Source organism: Onthophagus taurus, chromosome 1, assembly GCF_036711975.1.
Source record: "Onthophagus taurus isolate NC chromosome 1, IU_Otau_3.0, whole genome shotgun sequence".
NCBI lineage: Eukaryota > Metazoa > Arthropoda > Insecta > Coleoptera > Scarabaeidae > Onthophagus > Onthophagus taurus.
The window spans coordinates 38,262,879-38,276,163 of NC_091966.1; the positions used below are offsets into that span (position 1 = coordinate 38,262,879).

The 13,285-nt window shown below is 31.4% G+C and overlaps 7 protein-coding genes across 13 annotated transcripts in view; 6 read left to right on the forward strand and 1 right to left on the reverse strand.

Annotated features, from left to right (window-relative positions):
• LOC111428863 (supervillin) overlaps window positions 1-13,285 on the forward strand; it is a 133,517-nt gene that overhangs the window by 79,356 nt on the left and 40,876 nt on the right. The window lies entirely within an intron of this gene.
• On the reverse strand, window positions 966-2,083 carry LOC111428874 (brachyurin-like). Its single transcript, XM_071201288.1, has 5 exons — window positions 2,004-2,083; window positions 1,732-1,952; window positions 1,510-1,676; window positions 1,180-1,454; window positions 966-1,124 (listed from the first exon to the last, which is right to left on the reverse strand). The coding sequence occupies exons 1-5, from the start codon at window positions 2,052-2,054 to the stop codon at window positions 1,005-1,007; spliced, it is 834 nt and encodes a 277-aa protein (XP_071057389.1). The 5' UTR covers window positions 2,055-2,083; the 3' UTR covers window positions 966-1,004.
• On the forward strand, window positions 2,334-3,330 carry LOC111428868 (brachyurin-like). Its single transcript, XM_023064578.2, has 3 exons — window positions 2,334-2,427; window positions 2,477-2,706; window positions 2,758-3,330. Exons 1-3 carry the CDS (start codon window positions 2,383-2,385, stop codon window positions 3,326-3,328), a joined length of 846 nt encoding a protein of 281 aa, XP_022920346.1. The 5' UTR covers window positions 2,334-2,382; the 3' UTR covers window positions 3,329-3,330.
• LOC111428872 (brachyurin-like) lies at window positions 3,488-4,403 on the forward strand. Its single transcript, XM_023064584.2, has 3 exons — window positions 3,488-3,556; window positions 3,608-3,771; window positions 3,824-4,403. Exons 1-3 carry the CDS (start codon window positions 3,506-3,508, stop codon window positions 4,383-4,385), a joined length of 777 nt encoding a protein of 258 aa, XP_022920352.2. The 5' UTR covers window positions 3,488-3,505; the 3' UTR covers window positions 4,386-4,403.
• On the forward strand, window positions 4,460-5,522 carry LOC111428871 (brachyurin-like). The gene is made up of 3 exons (XM_023064583.2): window positions 4,460-4,568; window positions 4,620-4,798; window positions 4,856-5,522. The coding sequence occupies exons 1-3, from the start codon at window positions 4,515-4,517 to the stop codon at window positions 5,430-5,432; spliced, it is 810 nt and encodes a 269-aa protein (XP_022920351.2). The 5' UTR covers window positions 4,460-4,514; the 3' UTR covers window positions 5,433-5,522.
• On the forward strand, window positions 7,529-9,773 carry LOC111428869 (transmembrane protease serine 9-like). The gene is made up of 6 exons (XM_023064579.2): window positions 7,529-7,792; window positions 7,847-8,010; window positions 8,063-8,608; window positions 8,744-8,807; window positions 8,859-9,037; window positions 9,098-9,773. Exons 1-6 carry the CDS (start codon window positions 7,742-7,744, stop codon window positions 9,687-9,689), a joined length of 1,596 nt encoding a protein of 531 aa, XP_022920347.2. The 5' UTR covers window positions 7,529-7,741; the 3' UTR covers window positions 9,690-9,773.
• Window positions 12,062-13,109, forward strand: LOC111428870 (brachyurin-like). Its single transcript, XM_023064580.2, has 3 exons — window positions 12,062-12,175; window positions 12,227-12,426; window positions 12,485-13,109. Exons 1-3 carry the CDS (start codon window positions 12,122-12,124, stop codon window positions 13,053-13,055), a joined length of 825 nt encoding a protein of 274 aa, XP_022920348.2. The 5' UTR covers window positions 12,062-12,121; the 3' UTR covers window positions 13,056-13,109.

The following is a 13,285-nucleotide window of genomic DNA, read 5'->3' on the forward strand; positions in this document are numbered from 1 at the left end:
TTTAGTCTTTGACAAACAGTATTTAGTCATTTGCAAGCATTCCTTTAGCACTATCTAGATTTTCATTACCAGTCTAGTCTCACATTAGCAGTATCTAATCTATTATTAGCAGTGTATAGTTTTCACCCATTGGTGCCCAGTCTTCCATTCTCAGCATATACTCTTCTGCAAGCACTATTTAGTCATCTGTAGCAGTTCAAGTATTCTCTTAGCACTATCTTGTCTTTCAGCAGCAGTGTTTAATCTTATTCAAGCAGTATCTAGACTTCTAGAAGGAGGATCCAGTCTTCCATAAACAATATTTAATCGTTGGAGCTAGTAAAAACATACTTAAATGTAATTGCAAGATTCAAGTTCCGTTGGGAAAAATTGTAGTTTAATCGTATGTTATTTTATTCAATTTATATGATTAAAATTGCATTTAAGTAAGTAATAAGCATTTAAGTATTTAATTTCAGCGATATTTAGTCTTCTGCCAGCAGTATCTTGTCTTCCTCTTGTATCCAATCTTCCATTTGTAGTATCTAATCTTCTGTAAATAGTAAGACATATTCTGCAAGTAGTATCTAGACGTTTATTAGCAGTATTTAATCTTCTAGTGGCAGTATGTACTACTGTAGTATGTAGTAGTATGTATTTACTGTTCTGCAGTCAATATCTTGTCATCTGCAAGCAAATTTAATATTCTTTTAGCACTGTGATAAATTCCGTAACATTTTGAATATTGCAAGTATCTAGTTCCAGCCATGTATCCAGTCTTTCGCAATATGTAGCAATATGTAGCCTTCACCCAACAAGAGGCAAAGAAAATGACAGCTTTAGAACAAGATGTAGTTTTGATGATATTTATGATCTATACTTCCATCGCATCTCCATTTAGAGAGCAGATTTTATTTTTTTCGGGACTTTTTTTTTAAATTCGTATTTCAATTAGTAATTTAAATTTATTTAGAAATAATACAATATTTAATAAATATTTTTTGAATATAATTTAACATAATATATTAATTTGCTTCAATATCAGTATTGGTGATTATCCATTCCACGAAATTAGAAATTCTTTGTGCAACTGCAGGAAGAGGGTCTGAACATCCCATTGCAGATCCGAACGAAACGATACCAATCTAAATAAAGAATTAAATAATAATATTCGGAGATTATTTTGTGATAAAACCATACCAATTTTCCATTATGAATTAAAGCACCTCCAGCATCACCATTGCAAGGACAACGATGTTTTCTGCAGTCCATACAAATATGGTGCGGTTGAATCACAAAGAATGATTCTAAACATTCTTCATTACCAATAACTTCTGTGTTAGTTCGTCGTAAAACATCGGATAATTCCCCGGCATCATCGCTTGTATATCCCCAACCAACAAAAGTAGCTTTTTCACCTTCTAAGTTACCTTCGATGTCGTTTAATGATGGTAGTTTTGCTAAACCAATTTCATCTAAAAAGTAAACGATAAATTAATTTTATAAATTTTTTTTTGTGTTTAACTTAACCTGATAAAGGCACCGCTTCCGGTAATTCTATTAACACCAAATCATTTAACCCAAAGAAAATAACAATATCCTCATGGAATCTAAATTTGTTGGATGTCATACGAATTTGGGATGATTCAGTTTTGTTAATGTTATGAGCCCCGAAAACAATTTCGACTTTATTTGCGCTAAAATTAGATTTATTAAAATTATGAATTAATTAAAAAAAATTAATTAAATTACCCCGCTATACAATGTCCAGCGGATAGAACGTATCTTCTAGTTATTAAAGATCCAGCACAAAATCCTTCTTCTTGCATATGTGGCATATCGATGAATATGGCAACTTGAAAGTTGTAGTAATGAGGTGGTTTCACTTCGTCTCCATCTACTATACGCGCATCAATTAATTTTGATTTGGAAAATGTTGGTGAAAAGTTTGAATTTGGTGTTAATTGTTTGGCCTAAATACAAATGTTATGTTTAAAAGAAAAAATTAAATATAATATATTTACCTCCGCCAAGAAATTGATGCAAAATAAAAATAAAGTTATGAGTTGCAACATTTTGTTTGCGTTATTTTTTTAATAATAATTTTATTTAAAAAAAATTGGTATTTATATTAAATTTTTTATCGTTGCTGTTTGTTTTTTTGTTGGGATAATTCGTCGTTATTTTCCAAACGCAAATTAATAATAATAATAATCTTATTTATTTTATTGTTGTCTGATTTTATTTATTTAGTTTTTGTTTATATCTTTTCTTGTATCAATTAACGTTGTATTTTTATCTTAATCATCGTTTTGGTAACTATATAAGCCTGCAATTTTTTTCTTCAAGTATAAATCAAAAAAAAATCCAAACCAAAATCGTCTTAAATTAATTTAAATCAACATGTTTAACTTAATAACTTTTTCAATCCTTATTGTATTGATTGAGGTGAGTTTAACAACAACCTTTTTTAAATCTAACAAAACAAATTTATTAGGGAAATAATTTAGTGGACTTACAACCAAAAGTATCACCACCACCTTATTTGAATCGCTTCCATTTATCAAAAAGCGAAATTAGAATTGTTAATGGAAACGAAGTCGAGCCAAACTCGATTATTTACCAAGTTGGAATATTCTTTGATCTTCCAGAAGGAAAACAAGGTTTCTGTGGCGGATCTTTAATTTCTCCTAATTACGTCTTAACAGCTGCTCATTGTACAAATGGGTAAATTAACACTTTATTGGCACAATTTTTTTTTATTTATTTTTATTGTAGAAGTTTAGGTGCGCTTGTAATTCTTGGCGCTCATCGGGTTACTGAAAATGAACCGAATCAAATTAGAATTAAATCTTACGATTTATACACCCACGAACTTTATGGCAGCGAAAGTCTTTTATACGATATCGGATTAATTCATCTTCCGGAGGCGGTTGAACTTAACGAAAACATCGGGATTATTTCCCTTCCTTCTCGTGCCCAAGAAAACGACAATTTCGAGTTTGAACCTGCTTTGTTAACGGGATGGGGTAAAATATCAGATGAATCCACATCATTATCCGATTATTTACAATACGCTGAAACGCATATTATGGAAAATCGATTGTGTACTCTTTACTTTTTTGGTTCTGTTAAAGACACCCATATTTGTTCCGACGCTCACTACAGTAGACAATCTGCTTGTAATGGTGATAGTGGCGGGCCGTTAGTGGTTGATGGTGCTTTGGTTGGTTTGGTTTCTTTTGGAACTGGTTTGGGATGTGATGTTTTATGGCCGACTGTTTATACTAGGATTACCAGTTATTTAGATTGGATACAAGAACACTCCGATGTTGTTATTAACGAATAGATATTGATAGCGATAATATTGTTATTGATCGGGTTTCTAGAAATATGGTTATAAATCACCTGTATTTATTATCATTAAACATTAAATAAAAATTCTTATCAATATTAACCTAATAGTATAAAAGCTGAGGTAGTTTAAATAAATATTCAAAACCTAAATCATTTCAATAAAGCAACAATGTTTAAACAAATATTTATTACAACAATAATCACCTGCGTTTTTGTTGGGGTAAGTTAATTAATCTCTTTAAATAATTAATTAATTAAAACTTTTAAATAGGGAAATCCCCTATCAAAAATCATTAATGGCAACGAAGCCGATCCCAATTCAATCCCTTATCAAGTTGGTATTTTCTTTAAACGTGCAAATAATAAAACAACGTTTTGTGGGGGTGCCTTAATATCTGAATACGACGTTTTAACAGCGGCTCATTGCACAAATGGGTAAATCCAATAATTTTAACTTAAAATTTCAATTAAAACCTTCCCGTTTTAGATCAATCCTTGCTGAGGTAGTTCTAGGTGCCCATAATATTTGGAAAGAGGAACCAAGTCAAATTAGAATTATATCCTCCGATTTCATCACACACGACAATTATAAAGTCGGTGTAGATGATATCGCTCTTATTCGGTTACGAAATCCAATTAAATTAACGGATCAAATTAACATCATAAATTTGCCATCGCGCCAACAAGAAACAGAATCATTTTTAAACGAAAACGCTACGATTACTGGTTGGGGTTTACTTTCTGATGATGCCCCAACGATTTCCGATCATTTATACGTCGCTCAAACGAAAATTATGGACAACCGACTTTGTGGAATTGCATATTTTGGTTCTATTAGAGATAGTCATATTTGTTCTGAAAGTTATGGTAATCTAGGGGCTGCGTGTGATGGCGATAGTGGTGGTCCTTTAGTAGTTGATGATATATTAGTTGGGTTGGTATCATTTGGATCTGTACTTGGGTGTGAATCACAATGGCCAACAGTTTACTCAAGAGTTACTAGTTATTTAGATTGGATTAAAGACCATTCTACTATAAAAATGAAATAAATACATGTTTTCAAAAGCTTTATAAATATTATTATCTAAAATAAAGTATATATATAAACAGTAAAAACGTATATAAAAGAAAATAATCCCATCGATCTTTAGTTTTGTTCCCACTGAAGAAGAGGAAAGATGAATTTCCTTACTTTATTCTTTTTAATTCAACTCGGCACGATTTCTATTCAGGTAAAGTAAGTTTTAAATCGATTTTATTAACTGTAATAAGAAATTTAACAGGCTAATGATGAAAGATCGCGTCGTGTCAAAAGAGTAGTGAATGGATGCGAGCCAAATCCCCTTTCAATTCCATACCAAGTTGGTTTAAAAACTCATTTCGATACCGATTATATTATTGATTGCGCAGGAGTTTTAATTTCGCGAGATTTCGTTTTAACTGCAGCTCGTTGCACTCAAGGGTAAATAAAAATAAAATACTGTCTCTATTTATTAATTTATTTGTTGATTTTTTTAAGTGTGATGTCGATATATCTGTATTTTGGTATTCATAATTTTGAAACGGATCCTTACACCGTGATGAGTTCAAAAAACATTTTCAATCACGAAGACTACAACGCAGAAACCTTAGAAAACGACATCGCATTAATTGAACTTCCACACTCGGTACCGTTAAATGATAGAATAAACATAATTCCATTACCATTTTTGTTCGATTCTTACACAAATAAAATTGGCACAATCTCGGGCTGGGGTGTAACTTCAGAACGTTCAGAATATCAACCAAAACAATTAAGAAGCGCTATAACCAAAATTATCGACAATGCTGAGTGCTCAAATTATTTTGATTTTGATATTCGGAATACTAACATTTGCACTGATGGTACAGATGGTTTCGGATCGGTTTGTTATGGCGATGCCGGCGCTCCTCTTGTTATCGATGGAGTATTAGTTGGTCTTGCCTCATTCATACATCCAAATGGATGTGATTCCAAAGCTCCGTCTGTTTATACTAGAGTTAGCCATTATGTGTCTTGGATTAACGAAAAGATTAGGGATGCATCTTTTACTGTTAATCAGATGTATATTAATTAAAAAATTGAAAATTTTGGTTGCATTAAGAATATGTGTTCAATAATAAGTTCATTAATGTATGTATAATTAATAAATAAATAATTATCAACATTTTTACTCTTATTATTTATTGACAGAAAGATCTGTTAACGAAAGTGGATCTATAAACCAAGTAGTCTAGTTCTAGTTTTAGTTGTTATTCAGCGCTTGACTGTGCGCAGAAGTTTATAGCAAGAACTTCAGTTTGAAAAATGGTTATGTCCGATCTGAGGGGCAATTTAATATGGATATTTGGTCCACCAATGCCTATACCTACTCCGGATCCAACTGTCTTTGAAGCATCGGTGTACCAGCCAAGGGCTTCTTTTATGATGTTATCAAAAGCACCCTCTATGTCTATGAAAGCACATAGGACTATCTATTTGGTCGCAATTGTCTCCTCAACCCAACCCAACCCTCTATGTCTATGAAAGCACATAGGACTATCTCTTTGGTTGCAATTGTCTCCTCTAAAATGCTTCTCAAAGCATGGAGAGCAGTAATTGTTGATTTTGTTTTTTGATAAGCATGTTGACTTTTATGGAGTGGATTGGTGACAAGCAGTCGGTACCTAAGGTATTGATCAATTACCTTTTCCATCTCTTTGAGGAGAAATGAAGTTAGGCATCAGCCTAATTTCAGCTTTCACGTCTGTATCCCTTAGGATCGGCGTTTGAATGCCTATCACCTTTTGATATAAAGACCACATTTATTTTCCTCCATAATATAGGTGTATAGCTGAAGCTATAGGTAGTTATATATAGGGATATTATTACTGGCAGTAGGTCTTCTATGCCCTTTTGCAGAAAAAAAGCAGAATACCTTACTCTGTTGGGTGTGATGATTTTTTCAGGTACACTGCAAATCCTACCAGATGGACGGGTTATATCCATAACTTCAGCGTCGGTATCCGTATTAGAGCAGACTTTTGAGGAAGGGAAGTGTGTGTTAGCATCTTTAGTATATCTACCGTCTTGTTTGCATGTTATGGTCTTTCACCAAAATCTTATGCAGGCGGGCAACTCGAGCCATATTATCTATGCTTTCGTAGAAGCTGCATCAGCTTATTTTTTTTCTTTTCGAATAGCCAAGCAAAGCAGCTCTACATTTTTATATATTTTTATTTAACTAAAACTAGAAATAGCACTAGACCAAGAACTAGAAACATTCGGATTTAGCCGTGCGTCTTCAGACTTCTATATTAATTATATGTTAGTTGGGTTGGTATCATCCTCAGTCTCGGATGCGGAGTACTAAGAGTATGACCAACTATTTATTCAAGAGTTACAAGTTATTTGGATTGGATTGAAGCCAAGTTACGTTTTAACTGCAGCTCATTGCACTCACCGGTAAACAAAAAGATTTACTAATAAAAAATTTATTGATTTATTATTATTTTAAGTGGATTATTAGTAGATATATATCTTGGTCTTCATAATTTTAACATGGATTGTTCTTACACCTTGATGAGATCATAAAATGTTTACAATCACGTAAATTTCAACTTAATAATATTAGAAAACGACATCGCATTAATTTAACTTCCAAAACCGGTACAGTTAAGTAACAAAATAATAATAATTTCATGGAAAAAGCGCTATGGTCTGTAACAACGTGTTGTGTTTTCTGTACGAAGAAAAATTTAGACGATATATACTTTTGTATTTAATATTTTAACCAGTTTCATTACAATGTGAGTTTCACTCCCTGAATGAGATTCAATATAGGATCGAAATATAGGAATGATTAATTGAGTGTCATTTGTAATCCAATATCCTATTCTGGAACAACATTTTACAAGTTTGCTAATGGCATAAACAAATATCTCCTGCTATATGATAATTTCATTACCATCTTTATTTTGGAACCCTTTTTTCTGTAAACAAATTTGCCACAATCTCTTGTTGGGGTGCAACTTCAGATCGTTTATATGAAGATCCCCCAAAACAGTTGAGATGCGCTATTACTAAAATTATAGGCAAAGTTGAGTGCTCACGTTATTACAATGATTTTTTAATTCAAGATAGATTGTTGACGATGGAGTTTTAGTTTTGTATTGGTTCCTTTGTACATGAATATGGGTGTGAATACAAAGCTCCATCTGTTTATACTAGATATTGATAGCGATAGTATTGTTATTGATCGGCTTTCTAGAAATATGGTTATAAATCACCTGTATTTATTATCATTAAACATTAAATAAAAATTCTTATCAATATTAACCTAATAGTATAAAAGCTGAGGTAGTTTAAATAAATATTCAAAACCTAAATCATTTCAATAAAGCAACAATGTTTAAACAAATATTTATTACAACAATAATCACCTGCGTTTTTGTTGGAGTAAGTTAATAAATCTCTTTAATTAATTAATTAATCAAAAAAACTTTTAAACAGGGAAATCCCCTATCAAAAATCATTAATGGCAACGAAGCCGATCCCAATTCAATCCCTTATCAAGTTGGTATTTTCTTCAAACGTGCAAATAATAAAACAACGTTTTGTGGGGGTGCCTTAATATCTGAATACGACGTTTTAACAGCGGCTCATTGCACAAATGGGTAAATCCAATAATTTTAACTTAAAACTTCAATTAACACCTTCCCATTTTAGATCAATCCTTGCTGAGGTAGTTCTAGGTGCCCATAACATTTGGAAAGAGGAACCAAATCAAATTAGAATTATATCCTCCGATTTCATCACACACGACAATTATAAAGTCGGTGTAGATGATATCGCTCTTATTCGGTTACGAAATCCAATTAAATTAACGGATCAAATTAACATCATAAATTTGCCATCGCGCCAACAACAAACAGAATCATTTTTAAACGAAAACGCTACGATTACTGGTTGGGGTTTACTTTCTGATGATGCCCCAACGATTTCCGATCATTTATACGTCGCTCAAACGAAAATTATGGACAACCGACTTTGTGGAATTGCATATTTTGGTTCTATTAGAGATAGTCATATTTGTTCTGAAAGTTATGGTAATCTAGGGGCTGCGTGCGATGGCGATAGTGGTGGTCCTTTAGTAGTTGATGATATATTAGTTGGGTTGGTATCATTTGGATCTGTACTTGGGTGTGAATCACAATGGCCAACAGTTTACTCAAGAGTTACTAGTTATTTAGATTGGATTAAAGAACATTCTACTATAAAAATTAAATAAATACATGTTTTCAAAAGCTTTATAAATATTATTATCTAAAATAAAGTATATATATAAACAGTAAAAACGTATATAAAAGAAAATAATCCCATCGATCTTTAGTTTTGTTCCCGCTGAAGAAGAGCAAAGATGAATTTCCTTACTTTATTCTTTTTAATTCAACTCGGCACGATTTCTATTCAGGTAAAGTAAGTTTTAAATCGATTTTATTAACTGTAATAAGAAATTTAACAGGCTAATGATCAAAGATCGCGTCGTGTCAAACGACTAGTGAATGGATGCGAGGCAAATCCCCTTTCAATTCCATACCAAGTTGGTTTAAGAACTCGTTTCGATACCGATTATATTATTGATTGCGCAGGAGCTTTAATTTCGCGAAATTTTGTTTTAACTGCAGCTCGTTGCACTCAAGGGTAAATAAAAAGAACATACGTTTACTGTCTTCTATTAATTTATTTATTAATTTTTTTAAGTGTGTCTTCGATGTATCTGTATTTTGGTATTCATAATTTTGACACGGATCCTTACACCATGATGAGTCCAAAATACATTTTCGAACACGCAGACTACAACGCAGAAACATTAGAAAACGACATCGCATTAATTGAACTTCCACACTCGGTACCGTTAAATGATAAAATAAACATAATTCCGTTACCATTTTTGTGTGCGATGTTCGATTCTTACACAAACAAAATTGGTACAATCTCGGGCTGGGGTAAAACATCAGATCGTTCACAATATCAACCAAAACAATTAAGAAGCGCTATAACCAAAATTATCGACAATGTTGAGTGCTCAAATTATTTTAATTTTGGTTTTGATATTCGGAATACCAATATTTGCACTGATGGCAAAGATGGTTTCGGATCGATTTGTCATGGCGATGTCGGTGCTCCTCTTGTTGTCGATGGAGTTTTAGTTGGTATTGCCTCATTTATACATCAAAATGGATGCGATTCCAAAACTCCGTCTGTTTATACTAGAGTTAGCCATTACGTGTCTTGGATTGACGACACGATTAGGAATGCATCTTTTCCTGTTAATCACATGTATATTCATTAAAAATTTTGGTTACATTAAGAATATGTGTTCAATAATAAGTTCATTAATGTATGTATACATAATAAATAAATAATTATCAACATCTTTACTTTTATTATTTATTGACAGAAAGATCTTTTCACGAAAATGGATCTATAAACCAAGTAGTATTAATAAATAATAAAACAACTTCTACTTGCTTTATTTAAATATACAGTCGTACATGTTTCAGGAAATTATTCCCATCTTCAGCGACAAGCTATTAAAATAATGAAAATCACATTAGATATTAATCTTATGGTAACATTTAAAATCAAATAACTAGAATTAAAAATGAAAAGTGAACTCTGAGCATATTAAAAAAAACTCACCGTCAGGAACCGTAAGAAGGATCACAAACCAAGCAAAACATATAAAAAACAATAGTTTTCTAAAAGAAAAACCATGTTAAAATGAATTCAAAATATAATAAAATTTTTTTCAAATGGACTTAAAATTACGTTAAATCTAAGACAAAAAGGAAATAAAATTAAATATATTAGAGAACAAAAGAAAGAGAGTCTTACCTATAAAAATATAAATAACAAATCAAACATTAAAATTAAATTGTAAAAAACATATAAGGTATAACATTAAATTTGGAGGATTGAAAGACACTGAAGGTGAAACCAGATACATTCCAAAAGGAACGAAAAACAGGAAAAAAGGAAAAGACCCCCACCCAGGACAAAGCAAGAATATATGAAAAGGAAACATCAGGGTAACTAGTTTCAAGACTGCGGAAATATTTAACAAATACAAAAACATAAAATTCAAAAAATCTTGTACATCCTAAATAAGATAATTAAACAATGGTTTGTCATTATTATAAATTTGGTCATTAATAACATTAAGTTTGTTGTTCTTTTTATGTTTATGAATCTCCAATAATACCAATAAATCCAATTTGTAACTTTTTTGGCATTTACGAATTAATTTTACATCTTTGTAATTTATTACATGACCTGTCTCTAGTTTATGTTTGAAAACATTGGATTGCGTAAAAATAAAGCTCAATCCAATATAATCCATATATTCTTTCTTTGTCCTGGGGGGGGTCTTTTCCTTTTTTCCTGTTTTTCGTTCCTTTTGGAATGTATCTGGTTTCACCTTCAGTGTCTTTCAATCCTCCAAATGAACAAACCAAATTTAATGTTATACCTTATATGTTTTTTACAATTTAATTTTAATGTTTGATTTGTTATTTATATTTTTATAGGTAAGACTCTCTTTCTTTTATTCTCTAATATATTTAATTTTATTTCCTTTTTGTCTTAGATTTAACGTAATTTTAACGCCATTTGAAAAAATTTTTATTATATTTTGAATTCATTTTAACATGATTTTTCCCTTTAGAAAACTATTGTTTTTTATATGTTTTGCTTGGTTTGTGATCCTTCTTACGGTTCCTGATGGTGAGTTCTTTTTTAATATGTTCAGAGTTCACTTTTCATTTTTAATTCTAGTTATTTGATTTTAAATGTTACCATAAGATTAATATCTAATGTGATTTTCATTATTTTAATAGCTTGTCGCTGAAGATGGGAATAATTTCCTGAAACATGTACGACTGTATATTTAAATAAAGCAAGTAGAAGTTATTTTATTATTTATTACATATTTAACTTGCAACATGGATTCCAATATATACAAGTAGTATTAGTTCTAGTTTTAGTTGTTTTTCAGCGCTAGATTGTGTGCAGAAGTTTATATTAAGAACTTAAGTTTGAAAAATGGTTATGTCTGACCTGAGGGGCAACTTAATGCGGCTATTTGGTCCACTAATGCTTATACCTACTCTATACCTATTGTGGTGTTATCAAAAACACCTTCTATATCTATGATACCACATAGGGCCATCTTTTTGGTTACAACTTTTTGATTTAGCTTTCTGATAAGCATGTTGACTTGGATGAAGTGGATTGGTGACAAGCCCTTCATTCGTAAGGTATTGCTCAATTACCTTTTCCATCCCTTTGCGGAGAAATGAAGTTCTTTCCTCCATAATGTAGGTATATAGCTGACGCTATATATAGGGATATTATTACTGGAAGTAGATCTTCTATGCCTTTTTGCAGAAAAATAATAATAATAATAAAATTAGGGTCGGCATCCGTATTAGAGCAGAGTTTTGAGGTGGTCTTTTAGTAATTAATGATATATTAATTGGGTTGGTATCATTTGGCTCTGTGCTTAGGTGTGAATCACAATGGCCAACAGTTTACTCAAGAGTTACTGGTTATATAGATTGGATTAAAGATCACTCTAATATAAAAATTAAATAAATACATGTTTTCAAAAGCTTTATAAATATTATTATCTAAAATAAAGTATATATATAAACAGAAAAAACGTATATAAAAGAAAATAATCCCATCGATCTTTAGTTTTGTTCCCGCTGAAGAAGAGCAAGGATGAATTTCCTTACTTTATTCTTTTTAATTCAACTCGGCACGATTTCGATTCAGGTAAAGTACGTTTTAAAACGATTTTATTAACTGTAATAAGAGATTTAACAGGTTAATGATCAAAGCTCGCGTCGTGTTAAAAGAATAGTGAATGGATGCGAGGCATATCCTCATTCAATCCCATACCAAGTTGGATTAGAATTTTTAAAACCCGGAGTTTTAAATTGTCCCGAATACTATTTTAATATTAATTGTGGAGGAGTATTAATTTCGCCAAGTTACGTTTTAACTGCAGCTCATTGCACTGAACGGTAAATAAAAAGATTTACTAATAAAAAAATTATTTATTAATTTATTATTTTTTTTAAGTGCATTGTTAGTAGATGTGTATCTTGGTCTTCATAATTTTAACATGGATTGTTCTTACACCTTGATGAGATCAAAAAGTATTTACAATCACAAAAACTTCAACCCAAAAACATTAAAAAACGACATCGCATTGATTCAACTTCCAAATCCGGTACAGTTAAGTAACGAAATAATGGTAATTTCATTACCATCTTTATTTTGGGAACCCTTTTTTTCTGTAAACAAATTTGCCACAATCTCGGGTTGGGGTGCAACTTCAGATCGTTTATACGAAGATTACCCAAAACAGTTGAGATGCGCTATAACTAAAATTATAGGCAATGTTGAGTGCTCACGTTATTACGATGATTTTTTAATTCAAGATACTAACATTTGCACTGACAGTAGAGGTGGTTTCGGATCCATTTGTTATGGCGATAGCGGCGGTCCTCTTGTTGTCGATGGAGTTTTAGTTGGTATTGCCTCATTTGTACATAAATATGGGTGTGAATACAAAGCTCCATCTGTTTATACTAGAGTTAGCCATTATGTGTCTTGGATTAAAGAGACGATTAGGATATGCGTTAAATAAAAACCATTTATTAATGTATACATAGTAAATAAATAATTATAATTATATTTATGATTATTTTAGTTTTTGTCACCTTTGATTAAAAACAAACACAAAATCATTCACAATGGGATGTTGTCAACTTAGACAATAGAAAATTACTATACTATATGTACTATGTTTATCAGTTATACTACATCTAAACCGGACAATATGATAAATTGATCCTTATCTCCCTATAATCCTCATGC